This window comes from Ochotona princeps, chromosome 28, assembly GCF_030435755.1.
Source record: "Ochotona princeps isolate mOchPri1 chromosome 28, mOchPri1.hap1, whole genome shotgun sequence".
Taxonomy (NCBI): domain Eukaryota; kingdom Metazoa; phylum Chordata; class Mammalia; order Lagomorpha; family Ochotonidae; genus Ochotona; species Ochotona princeps.
The window spans coordinates 8,165,586-8,184,871 of record NC_080859.1 but is presented as its reverse complement, the minus strand read 5'-3'; the positions used below and the strand labels follow the sequence as shown (position 1 = coordinate 8,184,871).

The following is a 19,286-nucleotide window of genomic DNA, read 5'->3' as shown; positions in this document are numbered from 1 at the left end:
ATTATGTTTCAAAACTACAAGCATCAGAGCACTACTACTATTTCAAATAAGCCATTTAAAATTCAGATCAAACAGACTTCTGATAAAAATGTGATTACACTGACAATATTGTGAACGTTGCTTTAATGACATTGAAATTATCCATGCAGTCACATGATCTTATTTTCTACATAATTCAAGATTTTTTCACTGCATCATTTTGATTGGCTATATAGTCTTTTTTTAAAAGATTTATTTATTTTTATTGGAAAGCCAGATATACAGAGAGGAGGAGAGACAGTAAGAAAGATCTTCTATCCTATGATTCACTCCCCAAGTGACTGCAACAGCCGATGCTATGCCAATCTGAAGCCAGGAGCCAGGAACTTCTTCCAGGTCTTCCACATGGGTGCAGAGTCCCAAGGCTTTGGGCTCTCCTCGACTGCTTTCCCAGGCCACAAGCAGGGAGCTGGATGGGAAGTGGAGCTGCCGAGATTAGAACCGGCACCCATGTGGGATCCCAGCACGTTCAAGGTGAGGACTTTAGCCACTAGGCCACTGCGCTAGGCCCCAGCTGTATACTCTTCTGTCACATTTAACCACTCCTACTGTTGGACCGTGAAACAGCTTTCACAGGCTAAATGTTGTTACAATTGGGGCTGGCACCTTGGTGTAATACACTAAGCCCATACCTGCATCACACAGGGCACCAGTTCATGTCCTGGCTGCTTCACTTCCTGTTCCTGCTAATATGGCTGGGAAAGCAGCAGCCAACGGTCCAGTCCTTGGGCCCCTACACCCATCTGGGAAAGCCGAAGGAAGCTCCCAGCTCCTGATTTTGGATTGGCCCTGCTCCAGTCATTGCTACCATTTGTGGAGTGAACCAGTGTATTAGAGACTGCTCTATCACTTCTCTGTAACACTACCTTTAAACAACAACAACAACAACAAAATCTTTAAAAATACATAATGTGCAGATTTATTTGTTATAATTTATTTCCATAATTTATTACTGTATTATTGTAATTAATTAGAGAAGCAGACAGAAAGGTTAAGATAACAAGAGCAGGCTCCCTGCTACTGGTCCATTCCCCAACTGACTCATCAGCCAGGCTGAGGCTGAAGCCAGAGCCTGGCAATAAATCCAGTTCCCGTAACAAGAAGCCAAGTATTAGAGCTATCAATGCTGCCTCCCAGGCTCTGCATTATGTGGAATCAGAAACCAGGGCTGGGAGTTGAACCCCAGAACTCTACTACGGGACACAGGCATCTGACCAACCTAACATCTTTAAACACACACGCACCCTAAGCAGCATACACTCTTACCTATGACCTTTAATCATTATTTGTTAAATCCTTTACCAATAATGCAGGTGGAAAATGGTGTGTTTTAGCAAACATTTTAGAAATAAGGAAAACTACCATTGCCTAGGTTTGCCACTATTGAGTCTGACAACATTTTGCTGATTTCCTCATTTCTAGAAGCACATGTTTCTCTTACCTTTCACTGGAGAGATTTCCACCTCGTCGAGCGGTGTCAGCTGAACGGTGAAGCGCCTGTCCTCTTCTAGCACCTTGTCTTGAATGGAATGCAAAACAATGGTCTTCTGGGACTCGGCCTACACAAAATGAAAGAAACAATTCACGCTCGGATCCAAGCCAACTTCCGGTTGTTCCTAGTAGCAGGGTAGTTTCTGCTATGAGCATTTCCTAAGTTTGCTCTTCTGGTCACCTGGAATCACGAGTTATATTCTGGGGAAAATGACCTAAAAATCTGATCTGATCACAGATCTCATGTAGGTTTACAATGGGAAAGTTTTAAACTTGAAGAGAACCCTCACATTTCCTGGGAATTATGAACACTTTGCCCAGGATTTTATAGAGAGCCAAATGATGTACACAGAGGTCTTCAGTTTAGCAATTCAGTGGGATAGAATGTATGGTACTAAGGTTAAAAGATGGATGTCTGAGTTTGCACCAATCAGGACAGGAAATGTTAAGCAAGGCAGTTTTGATGGTGAGAGGCAGGCTTAGTTTGAGTAAAAAAAAAAAATAGAAGAAGAACCCTAATTTCAGAAACCTATGGTTTTCTGAGTGTAGGTATGATTTTTCCCCCAATACACACGTGGATTTTAAAAATATTCCACACACATTGAATACCATCATATGAAGTCATTACTGAAATTACATGAAAGAAAACCAGACACAAACGGGAGACAAAAAGAACAGCAGTTTCGGTGTTGACTGTACCACATCAAAGTGCAGAGTCCCATTCCAAGGGCTGAGGCTGCCTCTCGCTTTCTCCTCCAGGGCCCACTGAAGTCGGACAGCTCCTGTTCCTCCTGGAGACCGGACAACTGTCAGGGTCACATGGGAGTCAGAGGCAGACAGCAGGGACTCATCCACCATTACCTGAAATAAAGAAAAGACAAGAACAAACGCAATCTTTCTTACATTTACATGATGGCAGTGTTTAAGAACTCTCCTTTACTACATCACGAACATGGGACAAAAAGCTAATGTTTCAACAAATCCTTCTTCCATTCCTTCCTAGCCACTCAGTCACTTGTCACTAACCATTAGGTAGATCATGTGGCTGAATTCTGACCAACAGAAACAGGAGGATAGAGCCTGCTCCCAGTGTGCCATGAGCATCCAGAGGATCTTCCCCATTCCCTCTTTTCCCAGAATCATTGAAGAGAGGACCCCCAGGATCTATGTGAGAGCAGTGCCTCCTGATGGAGGAAGTCAGGTGCCTGGCTTGCCAGCTGCAGAACAGGCGAACCAAAGAGCCGGCGTGGATCGCTGGTATAGCACCCTTGTGTGAACAAGACGTCAGCACTTCCATAAAGGAACTGCTTCTAAGGAATTCTTGGTTGTAACTATCAAGCTCCCTACACAATGCAGACCTCAACTGTCTTCTGAATTATCTGAGGTTTTAACAACTTAAGTGTCTTCAAGTTTAAAAAACCTTTTACTGTTTACTGGTCCATAAGAATTACAAGATTCTATTGAAGTTCAAATTGAGCTCATAGCATCTGTCATGGAAATACAAGCTGTAACAATGCTTTGCACATCTTTTGCATTCCGACAAGATTCCTTTGCATTAAAGAGCTATGTGAAGACAACCATGGTTTACTGAGCTATTGCTTCAGTTCTTGCACCTACTTTGTCTATTTAAACATCACAGAAACCTGGGGATCCTCAAGGTAATGGCAAAGGCATACTTCAAAAAACTATTTCCAAATTTTTAACACTCAAACTTATCTTCCAATTTCCATTTTGCCACAAATTTTTGAGGTTTACATATACAAACACTTGGAGACAAGGAGTTTAGAACTTAATTCAGGTATTTTGGCCTTCATACTCAGCATTCTTCCTACTACACCTTGGAGACCAAACCTATTTCTCAAGAAAAAATTCCATTATAAACTACCTTGTGAAATGTTTCATATATAGAATCAAAACATGTTTCTCAAGCACATTTCCATGTGTACACCTACCATGTGTAAAGCGTAATACATCTTAGTTACATGAAGTGTTAAAGGACAAACCCATGTTGTCAGGAGCCTTGCAGTAAGACTGACAGGTATAAGAGAATCAGCCTTAAGGGACTGGGCAAGAAGCTACTGCCAGTGCCACTGACAGTCCACAGCAAATGACAACCACTTAGTGTCTAGTATCCTTACACACACCAATCTGCCCATGCTGCATAAACCAGGACTGTGAGGAGTGACAGAGCAGGGCTCTTAGTGTTAGACTCCAAGACAAATGAGAAGTTCAAAGCTATTACTCTAAGCTTTTATATCTCAGACAAGAGTGCATCAACTAGATTTGGAGCCCTGACATTCATGAAGGCAGTTACATAAAGGAGCAAACACATACAATACTAATGGAACTCTTTAGTTTCCCTAACGATAGGATAAACTGATAAAAACATTGTCCAATGCTCCAGTCAAAAGTGTGATCAAGAGAAAAACAAAACTATTCTTGTGTCAGCGGTTACAGATTTGAACACTAAGCCCAAAACATCTTCTCTAAATTCGGCAAGCTAACCTCGGAAACATTCTTATGAATTTGTGATTTCAGTGATGGAATAATCACTATCAGGCTCTATTATTAAACACTGGAGCATCTGAGAAGCCGCAGCTCTGATGTAGGTTTAGCTTTGAATACATAGGGCAAAAAAGACAATGGGTGTGACAGCAATTGGTTTATTATGAACTAGGATATATGTTGCATTGTTATCTATATAACTAAGTGAAAAGAACAGTGACAGAAAGGTCACTGGGCATATAGAAATTAAAAGTTTTTATGATACTTTCTTCTTGGGAGTTCCTTTCAAAGTAAATTGTAAAGAAAAAATCATGGATTAGTCATTAAGACTCCGTGGTGCTTTATAATATGGTAGTGGTTACCAAACCCAGCTATGTAAGCATTTAATTGTCCTGACTGATCACGCCACTTTATTTGTGCCACAGTGGGTAAAGCAGTAATAATTGGACTTTGAAGTAAACAACCAACGAAATCTCAGGAAGGGGAGACATGAGTGGAGGATGACATTGGGGTCCTACTCAACCTCAGCTCTGCAAAGATTAAACCAGTGGATGAAGCAGAACCCTAACTGCTAACCTGTGCTGGGATGCCACAGCCAGACCCACTGTGCATCCTGCCTTGGGGCCAACGTGGTGGTCTAGCAGTAGGGCACACAGAGAAGCTGTGGGCACAGAATTATTGGACTACTTTCGCCTAACTAACAGGAATTGCTTCCCCTTAGTAACTGCTTGGTGTCGAGAGCTCTAGAGTCCTGCTATGGGTGCAGGTGGGAAGATGGCACTCAGCGTCCACAACCAACCCCAAAGACCCTCAGAGGAGACTGCTCAGTGAAGAAAACATTGAACAAAGAGTCGCACTGAACACTACACGGAAAATTAGCTCAGGAACACATATTCCCCTGGTATCTTCAACTTACTCTCTCTTCTTCAAAGCCAAATATTCCAAATGGAGAATCATTTTGTGGAATTACAACAGTTAATACCACATCATCACCAAGCCGGCCGCCTCCAGTTACACTGACTAACGAAACATTGAACGTTTCTGTGAGTTCAAATTCAGCATCATCTATGATGGCAAGTTCTATTTTTGCAATCACCTACAAAGGGAGAAAAGAAGGGGTGAGGGAGGCAGATGGGGAAGGAAACAATGACATCACAAGTTTGACTTGTAATTTTCTAGTTGAAAATCAGATATTCTAAAAGATTTTTCAGTTGTTAAAACTAATATTAGCAACACACATGACTTTTAAAGTTGGATACTTTTAAATCCAGTATTTTGGAAATAAATGAAATTATATAAGTAATGAGATTTAGTAGTATGTAAAGATAAGAGAATGGATTCTTGAAGGAAAAATTCAAATGCCTTGCAGGTTCTAACACCTATTTCACAAACTTAACATGGTACACTGACTCACATTATTACACAATATAAAATAGAACCGTAACTACGATCTTTGTTTTCTTCAGTTAAAATAGATTAGAGTGGTCTAAAACACTCTTCATGTAGAGGGTTAAAGTCGGGAAGAAAACCCAAATTTGCTATTCTTAAGATGCTTACGAGAATTTAGTTCATTTGTCAGGGTCTATACCTAAACTGTTGATAAAAGTATAAATAAATCTGGTCTAGCTTTGGAATGTCACTACAGGGTATAGAAATATCCCAGATTTAGCACTACATTTAAAATATTGTGTATCACAAATGGAAATTCCAGGACTCTGATATTTGAGAAAATGAAATTTTTCTACCTAAATGCACCTTATACCTTAAGCTTAACAGTGAGAAATACGGCTGCCACACTCAGGCAGAAACTTGACTAAAATTAAGTGCTAAAATGGGAGCCTCTTAAAAGGTCCACACCACACCAGACAGTCAAGGAAACCTTCCCTGTGGAATGTGAATTTTAAGAAGCAAGCTGGTACTGAGAGGCTCAAGTGACGAGACTTCATGTGGAGAACCAAGAGCAGAAAAGGCAATTGAAAGAGAAAGGTTGCTTCAATGAAAATCACATTTTTGTTTTTGCTTAATTAAAAACAATAACAAAAAAAACACCTAAGCTACTTACCCTCCCCTCCCTTGGTGGATGACTGACAATCGTCTGGGCTAGAACCAGAAAATGCTAGTGTGTACATGGCTAGCATACCTGTCCTTCTGCAAATTCAAGAATCCCATGAGATGGCTTAAAATCTTCCAGGCCAACACCATCTGCTGTTGCTTTCCAATAAACACTGACTGCCCCAAAGTTTCCAGCGTGCCGGACAACAGGAACTTGAAGAATATTCAAGGGAGGCGGCACCTCATAAGCAGTAATAACTCCACCAGCATCCTGTAAAGTACAAGTTGAAAGGCAAGACACAACAGAACTCACTGAAGTAAACAGTGTCAACTGTTTCTACTTGCGTTTCTTTAATGATAGGGACTTCAAAAATCTCAGGGAAAATCAAACAAGATATGTTTATTCAGCTGCAAAAAAATGTTGAAAGCCATGCAGTTTTTTTTATCAAGGTATGCATTTTCCATGAACATTTGAGACCTTTCTCAGCGCCTTCAAAATTATAATTACTATTTATGTGATAGCTCTTCAAAATTTATATTTAATGTAAATAAACTGGCTTAATCTTTTGGTCTGCCTCAAATAGAACTAAACTTAGTTTATAAGATCAATGTGGCTACTTAGCCATTTACAAATGTTCTACAAGCAGAGCCAATTACCTTCCCAAACAGCAAAATCAGCAAGAGAAGCCTGCAAATAGCTCTAACTATGCAGAAGGTCATGTCACTCTACTCACAGCAAACATAAAAATTCCCCTGGGGTCATCATTTTCTTCAATCAGTAGCTCAGCAACTTGTAGCCCAGGCCCCTGCACACTGGGCTGTCCTGCAGAGAAGTCAGAGTGACCCAGGGTCACCTCCCTGATGGTGACAGTGAATCCTTCCTCCAGCTCAGGAATGTCATCCTGGGACGGCAAGGAGGGCAGAGGGAAACAGAGGGTATTCACAGTTAGGAAGATGCTCCATTTTCACTGGAAACATGGTCTCTCCAGTAAAGAACTAACTTTCTGCAAAAATGAGCCACTCTAACAAAGATCCCACATCATATTTATGTGTTCCCATTAATTTGAGATCTACAGGATAGTCAATAATGATGATGTCTAAGTAAATCAGACAGTAAGATCATTTTTTTATGAAATCAATCCCAAACTTTAAGGATGGCTTATTGAGTATATTTTTCCTATTTATACTCATTGCCCCAAATTTAGGAGAAACTAATCAATGCTGCATTGATAATTTAAAGCTGAGGATTCTAGAATTGTAATGTAAATGCAACTCAGTGTTAAACTTAAGTTTTAAAGAATGTTTATTTTTTGATAAGCAACAAAAACTCGAAAAGTTACATTTTTAAATTCAAAATGTAAAAGAACATTAAACTGAAACAACTTTGTTACGCCGTACCCACACTGCCCTCTCTACCCGACATCACTGGCTAGTACTACTGAAAACCATTACTAGACTAAAGATATTATAGAGTGCTCTGGCTATTTTTCATTTCAGTACATAATATACATTTGTTAGCAAATACTGGTAACACTAATAACATTGCCACTTTGTTTCTTGTGTATCAATACAGATACATCCACATGTTCTCTCCAAATACATAGAGACACAATTCTATAATACAGGCACAGATACAAATGAAATCAGATCAAACCACCTTAACACAAATCCTGATTCAATTACACAATGAGATGAGAAGTGCATCCTTTTAAAACAGTAACTTAAAAACAATGATCTGGGTTTTCCATTCAGTTTAAATCAGCTAACCTATCAACGTATCAGTAGATCCAATCAGACACATAATTCATTTAAGCACTATTCCAGCATAAAAGTATATGCAAACAATTAGCAGACTTTAAAAGGCCACACAGCATCCTTTGGAAAACCATTTTTAAGCATAAGAGCATCACCACTTCACCGTGAAAAGCATCTCCCATATCACATTGCACTCGGGAGTGTAAGACTCACCGGCAAAATGGCAACTTCAGCGTGAGCTTCCTTTACGTTTTCTCCGATGATTACCACGGCCTCTCGCAGCACATAATCTTCATTCTCAGTAGCTTGATTATTAACATGCAGCAAGGAATTGGGCTTCGCTACCAAGTGAACAGCAATGTCTCCGAACAGTCCTCTGTCTCGAACAATATGTAACTGAAGGATGCTAATGTTCTCTGTGAGATAGAAGTCTCCAGTAAGCTTTCGTCAGGCAAAGAGGCCTAAGATGATGTACACTCCTAGGGAGACTTCTGTCCTCACCAGTTGTTCTGACCCAGGATGCATTTGTGGCTTCTATTCCAGTTCTGCTATTCTCCAGTGCCACCTCCTAGCGTGCATGCCATAAGCTTTGGCTACCTACTCTGAGTTACTGGTTGGGGCGTAATGGTGCGGCATAGGGGGTAAAGCCAGCACATGCAGTACTAGTGTCCAACAAGAGCACCGATTCAAATCCAGGTTGCTCCACTTCCTGATCTATCTCCCTGTGAATGCACCCAAGTACTTGAATCCCTGTACTCACATGGGAGACCTGCAAGAAGTTCCTGGTTCCTGGCTTCCCAGCCTTGGCTATTGCAGGCATGTGGAAAGTCACCAGAAGTGCCTCGGCTCATCTCCCTGACACTGTCTTTCAAGTAAGTACACAAATTTTGCAGGGTAGCAATTTTTAAAAAGATTTTATTTGAAATGTAGAGGTGCAGGACAAAGAAAGGACAAAAAGGAAAATAAAATGAAACTAGTCTCCTCTGATGCGGTGACTTGAAATTAATATTATGGCACACCAGCCTTTCATGAGTTTTTTTCTAAGGGCTTTGTTAAATGATAGCATGATCATGAAATCTAATAACAGGAAACATTAAAGCCTTTCAAGCTGAAAAAGCATAAAAGAATTTATATTTCCTGTAGTTATTACAATTAAATTATCTAGGGAAACTTCTAATGCCTGAATAGTTAACGGAACTTACCTCTGGGTTCTACTACCCTCACAAAGAGAGACTCAGCATGCCAGCCCACCAAGCCGTGGGGTGAGTCACTGGGCAGAATGGTTAGCACAGACTTGCTCCTTTTCTGATCAATGGTAGCGACTCTTGATGGCTCTTCAATTCCTTCTGTGCTGATGTGGGTGAGAGTTATGCTCACAGTCTCTGACAACTCTGGGATGTTATCAGCAAGAACAGTTAGGGTAATCGCACACAGCGCCTGCCCTTCAGCAAAGGAAATCTAAAATAGGAAAGAAACATCATTTCCACCTATCTTGCAATCAGATGCAGTCAAAAATTTCAAACAACTTGACTTTGCTAATGTGCCATCACTGAAAAACGGATGTTAAACAACATAGCATGATTCTATCAGTAAGTGAGCTGCATTTCATATTCAAAGTCCAAGCTCCTTAGGAAAAAACAAAAGTAAATCATGTCGTCCAATCGCCACAGCCCACTCTTCATTACAATACGAAGTAACTCGTCCCCTTGGTATCCTTGGCGTTAGTGTCCACATATAAAGAACTACAGAAAGTAACAGGTAGCACCCAACATTTTCTTTAAATTTTACTTTTATTGGAAAGGCAGATTTACAGAGAAGATGAGACAGAAAGAAAGATCATTTGTCTGCTGGTTCACTCCCCAGACGGCTTTAAAACCCCGAGCTCAACCCATCTCGAGCAGGAACTTCTTCTGGGTCTCCCATGTAGGCCCGAGTCCTTTGTGGGACTGCATCCACTCTCCTGCTGCTCCCACATTTCCCCCTTGCAATCACCCTCAGCCACAGCAAAGCCTCTCCTGCACATGCTACACTCACAGGGCAGCTTCAGGGCAAGGACCACTAACACGGAGACGGCAGGGGCTCAGTCCTACATGGAGCAAGTTCACAAGGCCAGCTCTCGTGCACAGCCTTCTCACATCAACCTCAGTCATAGTTATGCATGGACCAACTTCTGCTTCTCCATGTTCCTGCCCTCCTCACTTCCTAGCAGACTCATCTCCCTTGTAAACCTCTGGACACAGTTCAACCACCTTTCCATGACCAGTTTGATCCACTCCATCCTCCTGATGAGGCTGGAACACATCCACAATCTACTGAACTTCCAAAGCGATGAGTTTTTACAGATAATCTTGCTTTCCAAGGAGAAAAAGCACAGTAACCACAGCAAAACCATTGTTACATTGTCATCTCTCTCTAGGAATGTAGCACTGATGTGATGAGACTGAAAACATCATCATAGCAAAGGGTGTGGTCCCACAGTAACCATACTGAACCCTCTCCAGTAACTGTCTATATTACATACCACTCCTGAAGTAGGAAAAATATCACCAACACTTCCATCGGCTTCCCATGCCACAGTTACACGGCCGTATGTGCCTTTTAAGCGCTCAACACTCAAGGTTACCAGGTTATCTTGTTCCATTTCTTCTACTTGTTTGTACAGTGAATTCTGAAAAATACACAGAAGTGACCAGACATACCTTGAAGTTAGTGAAATATATCATTTTGTTATGCATCTGCCAACTTCACAGTACTAGGCAACAAGATACAGTAAATGGAAAAACAGGAGTTAAGAAACAGGATAGCCAACATTTTATTTTCAAACGTGCATGCTTAAATAAGCAAATTACTAACTTAAAAGGAAATGTAAGTATTGTAAAATTAGTTTCAATTTTATTTCTCTTTCTAAGGGAGCATAAAATGTACATCATTTCTTTCTAACTAAATTTATTATTATTTATATGAAAGAGTGACAAAAAGGGATACTGATAAAGAGGAACATGAAATCTTCCACCTGCTGCTTAAGTCACAGCTTGCATACTAACACCACCCAAGACCCAAGCACAAATTTCAGCCCTCATTGCTCTGCTTCCAACCCAGTTTCTGCTTACTGCTTTCTTGGAGAATAACAGGTAATGACCTAGACCTTGGACCCCTGCCACTCACATGGAAAACCTGGCTGAAGTTCGCAGTGCCTGGCTCTGGCCTGACCCAGCTGTAGTTGTTGCAGGCATTTGGGAAACAGACAGAATGCATCTGCACCATCCTAACTTGCAAAGAAATTTTTAAAGGACAACTAAACTGATATGATTTAAAATTAAATCACTTAAGTACAAAAACTGATATTAGGACAAGTTGTGCCACAGAGTCCAGCACAGGAGTTTGTAAATTGCAAATCATCAGTGGAGTTCACCTGAAAATGACAGTAACTGAGAAAACGGAAGGAAGAGAGATTCAAGTACTCAAGGTATGACTCAAAGAATGCCAATGGCAGCTGACACATGCACAATGCACATTGCTTTGACTTGTGAGATTCCTGTAACTACAGGTACCTGAGCGAATGCAACAACTCCATAGGCACCATCATTAGAAAGAATAGTTATTTTCACATAACCATTGACACCAATCTCTGCTCCTCCTCTGGGGTTTTTAAGTTGAACTTTGAAGGATTCTTCTTCCTCTGGAACCACATCATCAAGGATATTGACTGCTATCATAGCTTCTCTGTCACCAGGTTCAAATACAAGTTCACCTGAACTAGCATAAGAAATATTTACAGTGAGTAAAACAAGCTTAGGATATATACACAGATTAGCACAGAACTTTTTAGCTAATAACCAAGATTTGGAAGAATCATACAACAATTTAAAACAGCATTTTAATATATTCTACGGAGTATCTTGGCAGCATGGGTAATAACCAGGTTTCTGGCCAATAAACAGTTCTTATATTTTGTGTATTTTCAGTCACTGAATAAAGACTTCTAAATGAGTTGCCTTACTTACAAAGTTATGGAAAACAGACACTTAGCACAAATTGTTGAGCCTACCTAGGAACGAAGTCAGAATGGCTGGAGACATAGGCCAGCTCATAGAGATGTGTGCCGGCAGCTCCCACAACAGCAATTAAGTTCTTGCTGGAATTAAGGGATTTCACTGTGACAGAAGCTGCATATTGAGCTGCAGGGGCTTCCAGGGCCCAAGAGAACTGGTTCAGCTCTGAATCCCAGCCATACAGAGCAGAAGCATCCTGGCCCAGGAGAAGTACGTGAACTGCAGGGAAGAACAAGACATCCGTAACAAGTAACAAACGGTCAGTAAATATACTTCCTAAATGCTGCCAAGGCAAAACATGTCTGGCTTTCAACCTTGTGTGTTCATTTCTGAAGTAACTAAGTATGATTTAACTTCTGAAATAGCAAATGAGCAATCCAGCTTGACAGGACACTGAACATGTGTTTCATAAGAGAAGCCTCTGACCTGTAAAAGTGATTCTGTAATCTTTGTATTAATCTGGGTATTTATTGAAAACATAGGATATTAAGGTAAAACACACCTGTGCTCTAACACTAATTTTTGTATTTTTCCAGTCGAAGCCCATATGAATTCAGTTGGTGTAGTTACCCATAGCATAAACATTACAATCTTAACCTTACACACATGAGATACGTCAGTATACAACTTCATATGTTGCTATTTAGAGCTCCCACGTTTGTAATTGCAGAGCATAGCTAGCAATCCACAGCCTTGATCTTCAATATCTAGGTGACTGCTTCCTTCCATTGGGCACTTTTGAATATGAAGCAGAAACAGAATTCATCATGTTAACTATTTTCACTTAATAAATTCTTCAAGGTATCGAGTTATACCAAAGATTATTAGCAAATGTAGGATTGCTTGCAGCACATTCTGCCAACACTTTCTGAATCAGAGAACCCTGTTTTTCAGAGTTCAAAGAAATAGCACACATTTTTATCTACAGAAATTATGAAGGTGTGCTGTATGTAATATGAAACTATCTTTAGATTTGGTATATCAGGGAAAAAAGCAACCAACCACAGAAAACTATGCACAAATGCCCGACTTAGAGGAACACATTGCAACATAAAGATACCAAAAAATTGATTGAAATGACATGTGGAACCATGAAAGAAAAAGCTTCTTTAAATTTTAGTCCATGATCCCAGCCCTGGAGACTCCCGGATCCTCACGTAAGACTATCAGTATGGGCACCAAGGGCTATATCCCAACTGACAAGGAAACCACTGGGAATGGGACTGCCCTCATAGGCCAAGAACGCTGAGGTCATCCACTCCATTTCAGATCTCCCACATGGGATGGAAGATGCCCAGATCCTTTCTCACAGGATCTAATGTCATCGGAACAATAGCTGGGAGCCCTAAGCTGTCCTCAGAAAGCAGTAAACTTCCTTCGGGACTCTGGAGAGGAGCTTTCTTACTCTGGTGTCCCCCTCCAAAAAAAATTAAAATTAGATTAGATAGACAGAGACCAATAAGGAAAGCTTAGAATCAGACAGGGAACAGTCAGCTTGGACTCACATATACCTTACTAGGTAGGACACAAAGATTACTCCTCACTAAGGTACTGAAGATTTCTCTACACACCCCTCCTAAAACGGCTTTGCGCCTCAATTGTTAACATTCCTGTATCCCAAGAAACCAGATCTTCCCCCAGGTGCTTACCAGAAGAGTTACAGAACTTTGATTTATCCACTAAAGGCAGGAAATGGGACTCATCCTTGACTTCTCCTTTTCCTACCCCAACAACTGATCAGAAATCTCATACGGATTTTCAGGAGACACAATATGAACGTTATCTTCTCCAATTTTACACTTCATCAACTACCATTTTCCAAGCTCCTCCATCACCTGTCTCTGGTCTGAAGCACAGCTCGTCTCCCATTCCCATCTCTTTACCCAGGTCATCATCATCTCATAAAACGGACTCCCAATGCTTTTAACACTATAATCCTTTAACGGTGTGTCTGATGACATTGGATTATTCCCCGTACCACATTCCTTCACTGCCTGTGACTTAACCACTTTTCCCGACCCTTTCCTAAAAGCTGATGGTCACCATCTGACCTCTGCACTTGCTGTTCTCCATCTAGAACCTGTCTGTGCTCAGCTCCTTGTCTCATTAACTTCTGCACATCCTACGATTCTTAGGAAATTGCCATGTCAGTCCAGATCAAGTATTATCCACTGTATGTTACAGTATTTTATCCCAATAGTTCATGGCAATTAATCCCTTCCATTGATTATTGCATAGTGGTACAAAATTATTCATGTAATATAGAACATCTGTTTCCTGCTACACGTTCAGCTTCTCTAGGGAGACTTGCATTGTGGTGTAGCTGAGGCTGCTGCCTGCAGTGCTGGCATCCTATACAGGCACCAGTTCATGCCCCAGTTGCTCCATTCTGATTCGGCTTCCTACGACTAACCCAGGAAAAGCAATGGAAGCTGATCCAGTGTTTGATCCCCTGCCATTCACACGTGAGACCCAAGTGAAGCTTCTGGCTCCTGGCTCTAGCTAAGCCCAGCTCAGGTCGTTGCAGCCGTAGGGGAGGGAGTCAGGGCATAGATTTCCTTGTCTCTCCTTCCAGGTCTGTAATTGGTATTCAAGTAACACCTGATTTTTTCACTTACTCTTGCTTTTCCAGGCAAGACTATGATGGTCAGAATTTTTTTTAAAAAGTGACTATAAAAGGAGAGAAGAGAAATGGGGAAGAGATAAATTTGGTTTTTTTTAAGATTTATTTATTTTTATTACAAAGTCAGATATAGAGAGGAGAGACAGAAAGATCTTCCAACCTATGGTTTACTCCCAAGTGGCCACAACGGCTGAAGCTGAGCCAACCCGAAGCCAGGAGCCTCTTCCAGGTCTCCCACATGGGTGCATGGTCCCAAGGCTTTGGGCCGTCCTCGACTGCTTTCCCAGGCCACTGGCAGGGAGCTGGATGGGAAGCAGGGCCATCAAGATTAGAACCAGTGCCCATACGGGGTCCCGACACATTAAAGGCAAGGACCTTAACTACTACACTATTGCACCGGGCCTGATAAATTTGTTCTTACATTTGTCATATTCAGTCTTCCTCTTTTGTATAAATAATTCAATCACTACCCAATAATCTGTCAAATCACTAACCAAAGCAAACAAGCGAGTTTCATAGTCATGGCCTCCACATAGTTCTTTAATAAAACATTTGGCACATTCAAAATAAGAAAATGTTTAATGTTTAATGCATAATATGTATGAACTTTGAGGGGATCTACAATAAGCCATTCTAAATAATTACCTACGAATGTTTCAGCCTTCTACAAACTCAAATCACAAAAGTGAAGGAAATAAAGAGACTGTACAAGGGGTCTCTTAGCAAGCAGAAATTCATGAATTCTTTTAGAAAAGAGAACCGTTGTATATTTTTAAAGCTCTAAGTGGAATTCTATAGTGTTAATTAATGACCCATTCAGGCAACACTCATTAAGCTTAACAAGACTTATTAGGCAACTATTTTGAATAAGTGACTCCAATAAGCAGTCTGCTTCAGGTATAACCTGAAGCCACATTAATAAGGACACAAAATTACAAAAGTAGACATATTACAGAACTCACAATTTGTTCAATCAAGTGTTGAATGAATAAGTGCTCAAGCTGTAAGTAATAAGGTGACATCAGAACTATTTCCCATCACGATACCCGTGAGAGGTCATTTAATGAGAGGTGGAGAACAGATACATGCAAAGTGCAGCCAGAGTGGAGGTAGACCAGATGAGAGGTGGTCCCCGGCTGGGAGAGCATGGTGCAGACATGCAGCTGAACACAGAAGTAGGAAACATGGGAAACCAGTCCACGCCAAGTGACACGTGCCTCAGCATCATCTAAAGATGCCTGGAAATAAGCTCCTCCCCACCCGCAGCAGAGGTACCCCTTCTGTTTCTCCTCCTAAGCTCTATGCCATTTCCCTCCCACCGGTCCAGGCATGAGAGCTTTGTTCCCACAGCTGACATCACCAAGGCCTGTTGAATCTGTACTGTTAAACTTACAAGCCAGTGCAGAGACTTCTGTAACTCTTGCCTAGGCAGTTGTGAAGCATTTCTTCCAGAATAGTCAATACACTGGAGATAAGTGTATCACCTACCTTTAAGGATATCTGAACTGTAATAGTGCTCAGAATATGGTCATGAACCCCCTTGCAAAAGTTCCTGACACCCACACCATCTGAGGATCTGTGAGGCCAAGACTGCTTTCATCACAAGGTATTGTTGTCTTTTTTCCTCTCGTTCTCCCATGAGTATACAGAATTTTACACGACCGGTAACAGGCACAGAAAGATGGATACTGTACTACCTCACTGACAGAGATTACCCCATACCCAACATGCTTGGGATCAGAATAATTCAAGGATTGTTTCATTTTGTGAATATTTCCATACATAGAGATCTTAGAGCTAAGACCCAAGCACATATAAATTCATTTGTTTCACATACACCTTATATGCATAGCCTGAAGGCAACTCAATACAATGTTAATACTGTGCATAATATCAAGTTCTACAACATAAAATTTTCCACTTCCAAGACATCAGTGCACAGAAAGTTTTGTATTTTAGAGCATCTTAGAATTCATGTTTCAGATTTTTGCATTAGGGATGCTCGATCCACAACTAAAGCATAGAAAGGCTGAGTAACTCATAGAATGCAAGATAGAATAGTGGCTTCCAGGGGCAAGGAGCAGGTGCAGAAAAAGGGAAACTGTTGAAAGAACAGAAACATTCAGTTCTAACATGTAGAACTTAAGGAGAACTCACGTACAGCGTGGTAGCTACACTAACTAACATTGTATACATGATCAGTATCCTGATTTCAAATTTCCCGGTATCTGGCATCATGAGAGCACCCCGAATTCAGCAAGATCAAAATTGCTGTGCCTTTCCATATTCACTTCAGGACTGATTAGCAATGAGAGGTCCTTACCTATTCCTGAAGCTGGGGTGAAGGAATGGATCTTGTTAACAAAACCAAAATCCAGGGACTGAAAATATCTGAAAGCAGAGTGTCCTGTCTCCCAGATGAAAATATCCACTGAATTCTGCTCTCCTACAATCATGGAATAAAAATGAATATCTGAAGCAAAGGTTTTGAAAAAAAAGGCAAAATCACATAGTCCAACCAATAGGACTGTTAGATCTGAAGAAAAAATTTGACATTCTTTATTTGAACAAAACACAAGTGGAAAGCACTTCCAAAATCTTATTGCACATGAAGTGTCTATGTGCCAGCCACTAATCATGCTCAGATATTCAGCAAAGAGTCATGACAGAAAGCCTGTCCTGTAGGACTGCTGGAAGCTTCTCTCAAAGTTCCACTGAGCAAAAGAAAACATTCACATTTTAAAAGACATTTGGAAGCAGTCTTACCAACTGTTAAATCCTATCAATACTGTAAATTACTCATGACACCTCAAATAGCTCCATGTTTTAATTATGTGATCTCTGTAGAACCTTTCACTTAATTCTTCCTCTGCAATTTTAATAAAACTTAAAAGTCGTAGTTCACTTGACCACAAGATCATGGTGATAATCCTTAATTTTTCTTTTCTAAATTCAGAACTCACCATCTACCCTCAAAAACATTCTACAGATCTGTTAGGATTCCTGCAAGAATATCTAAGTGAAAAAATCATGTAGCATACATTCCAGCTAGTTTTGGTAGAGCACACAGACATCACAGACACCATTATCTTCTCACCTGGAAACACGTTTTTGGCAAAAATGAGGTAGACATCATTTCCTGAAGACAAAGCCTCCATCTGTGTTGCCCCAAGGACCGGCACCTCTTGCAAGCTCAGAAAGCTGTTCCCAGACCATTTGAACAAAAGGGAAGGCAGCCTGGGGTGTGTCTGGGAGATGGCTAAAAACACAGAGCCTGCCCTGCTGAACAGTGCCATGGTCAGCACACCTCGGACAGGGAGTTTCTCATGCCACACAAAGCTTCCTCCGTCCCATCTGAAGACCTGCAGGGAATATTCCAATAAACAGCTCTCTGTGACCAAGAAGTCAGCACCTGAGACTTTTACCAAAGTCATCAGGTCACTCTCCCTGGATTATTTCCCTGGAGGATACTGTCAAATGAGCAAACACCCAACAGATAACCTCTGCAGTCCTCCTCATGGTATCTGCATGCCTGTGCATATGCATGAGGGCATGGGTGTGTATGTGCACCCATAAGCACACAGGTGAAGAATGAAAGCAAGTAAAGTTATCAAAGAAACTAGTATCCAATGCACACCTCAATCGGAGTTAGTGACAGCAGAGGGGCTCAAACTGGAGAGAATTACATTACAGGCGGAAAAGTTAGTAATTTCTGGATCTGGATCTGCAGTAACATTACCAGCTGCTCCAGCACCACAAACACACCTAAACCATCTTTGTCCCAAAGTGGCAACATGTATAAGGTTTAGGGCATATCTTCTGCATTTAAAAAATCCAGATTCACTGTTTCTTTTTACATAATTTCACAAACAATCCTCTGTGTTCATTCAAAAACTAGGAATGCAAGGCAAGCCTTAGAAGGGATCCCTAGAAACACTGCTTCCTATCTTCGTAGGCATTATAAACTATTAGTAAAAGGCAAACAAAATCATCAGAAATTGGTTGACTATAAATTGAAATAGATGAAGACAATCAGGATATTGTGATAGGAGATTCATCGATATGAACGTCAAGTCCAGAAAACCTATGTGTCAAGGTTTCTAAGAAAAAATAATTTGCCATGCTCTTATATGATACAACTGAAAGGAAGCTGGAAGTGTTTAATGAAAAATATTAAGACCGGAGAGCTAACATTACAAGGTTCCTCTCGTTAACATGGCCATATAACCTATCATCCAAACAGGATCCTTATACAGGATCACAGGTAGAAGTTAGAGCTATCGCATGCAAATTAGGAAAGAATCCAGGCTGAATTATGATACCTTATGATTTATTCTAAGTACAACTGAAAGAAAATGGATGGTTTTAAAATGACGAGTAACATGAGCAAATTTGTAGTTTTAAATGGTTACTCCAGGAACTCAACTAAGAACAGACCTAAGCAGGTCTGTAAGAAAGTTTGGAACCCAGCTGGCAGGTTACACCAACATGTGAGTGAGAAACAATGGGGCCTGGATCAGGAAAGGAGCAGCGAAGACAGAGATAAAGGCATATGCTCAAGATGCTCTTGCAACGCATCATCTGAACCAGTGACAGGCTACATGCACAGGAAGAAAGCAGAGTAATCCAGTAACATGCACCCCAGAATGGTTTCAGAAGCAGTGGCGTTTCTAGGGTTGATATTTCCTAAGAAAAAAAAAAGCAAATATCAAGCCAGAAGTTTTGCAGAATGAGATGTTTAATTCAGGACAAGTGATATAGCTGAAACA

The 19,286-nt window shown here is 40.8% G+C and overlaps 1 protein-coding gene across 1 annotated transcript in view; it reads right to left on the bottom strand.

Annotated features, from left to right (window-relative positions):
* The window catches only part of ADGRV1 (adhesion G protein-coupled receptor V1), a 387,995-nt gene that overhangs the window by 277,695 nt on the left and 91,014 nt on the right, over window positions 1–19,286 (bottom strand). The window contains exons 49-60 of the mRNA XM_058656191.1: window positions 17,615–17,879; window positions 16,841–16,963; window positions 11,891–12,113; window positions 11,394–11,598; window positions 10,364–10,510; window positions 9,045–9,300; window positions 8,056–8,258; window positions 6,822–6,989; window positions 6,176–6,358; window positions 4,952–5,131; window positions 2,230–2,391; window positions 1,481–1,598 (exon numbers count right to left, since the gene is read on the bottom strand). Of these exons, the coding sequence (XP_058512174.1) occupies window positions 1,481–1,598; window positions 2,230–2,391; window positions 4,952–5,131; window positions 6,176–6,358; window positions 6,822–6,989; window positions 8,056–8,258; window positions 9,045–9,300; window positions 10,364–10,510; window positions 11,394–11,598; window positions 11,891–12,113; window positions 16,841–16,963; window positions 17,615–17,879 (2,233 nt within the window). The remainder of the gene's footprint in view (window positions 1–1,480; window positions 1,599–2,229; window positions 2,392–4,951; window positions 5,132–6,175; window positions 6,359–6,821; window positions 6,990–8,055; window positions 8,259–9,044; window positions 9,301–10,363; window positions 10,511–11,393; window positions 11,599–11,890; window positions 12,114–16,840; window positions 16,964–17,614; window positions 17,880–19,286) is intronic.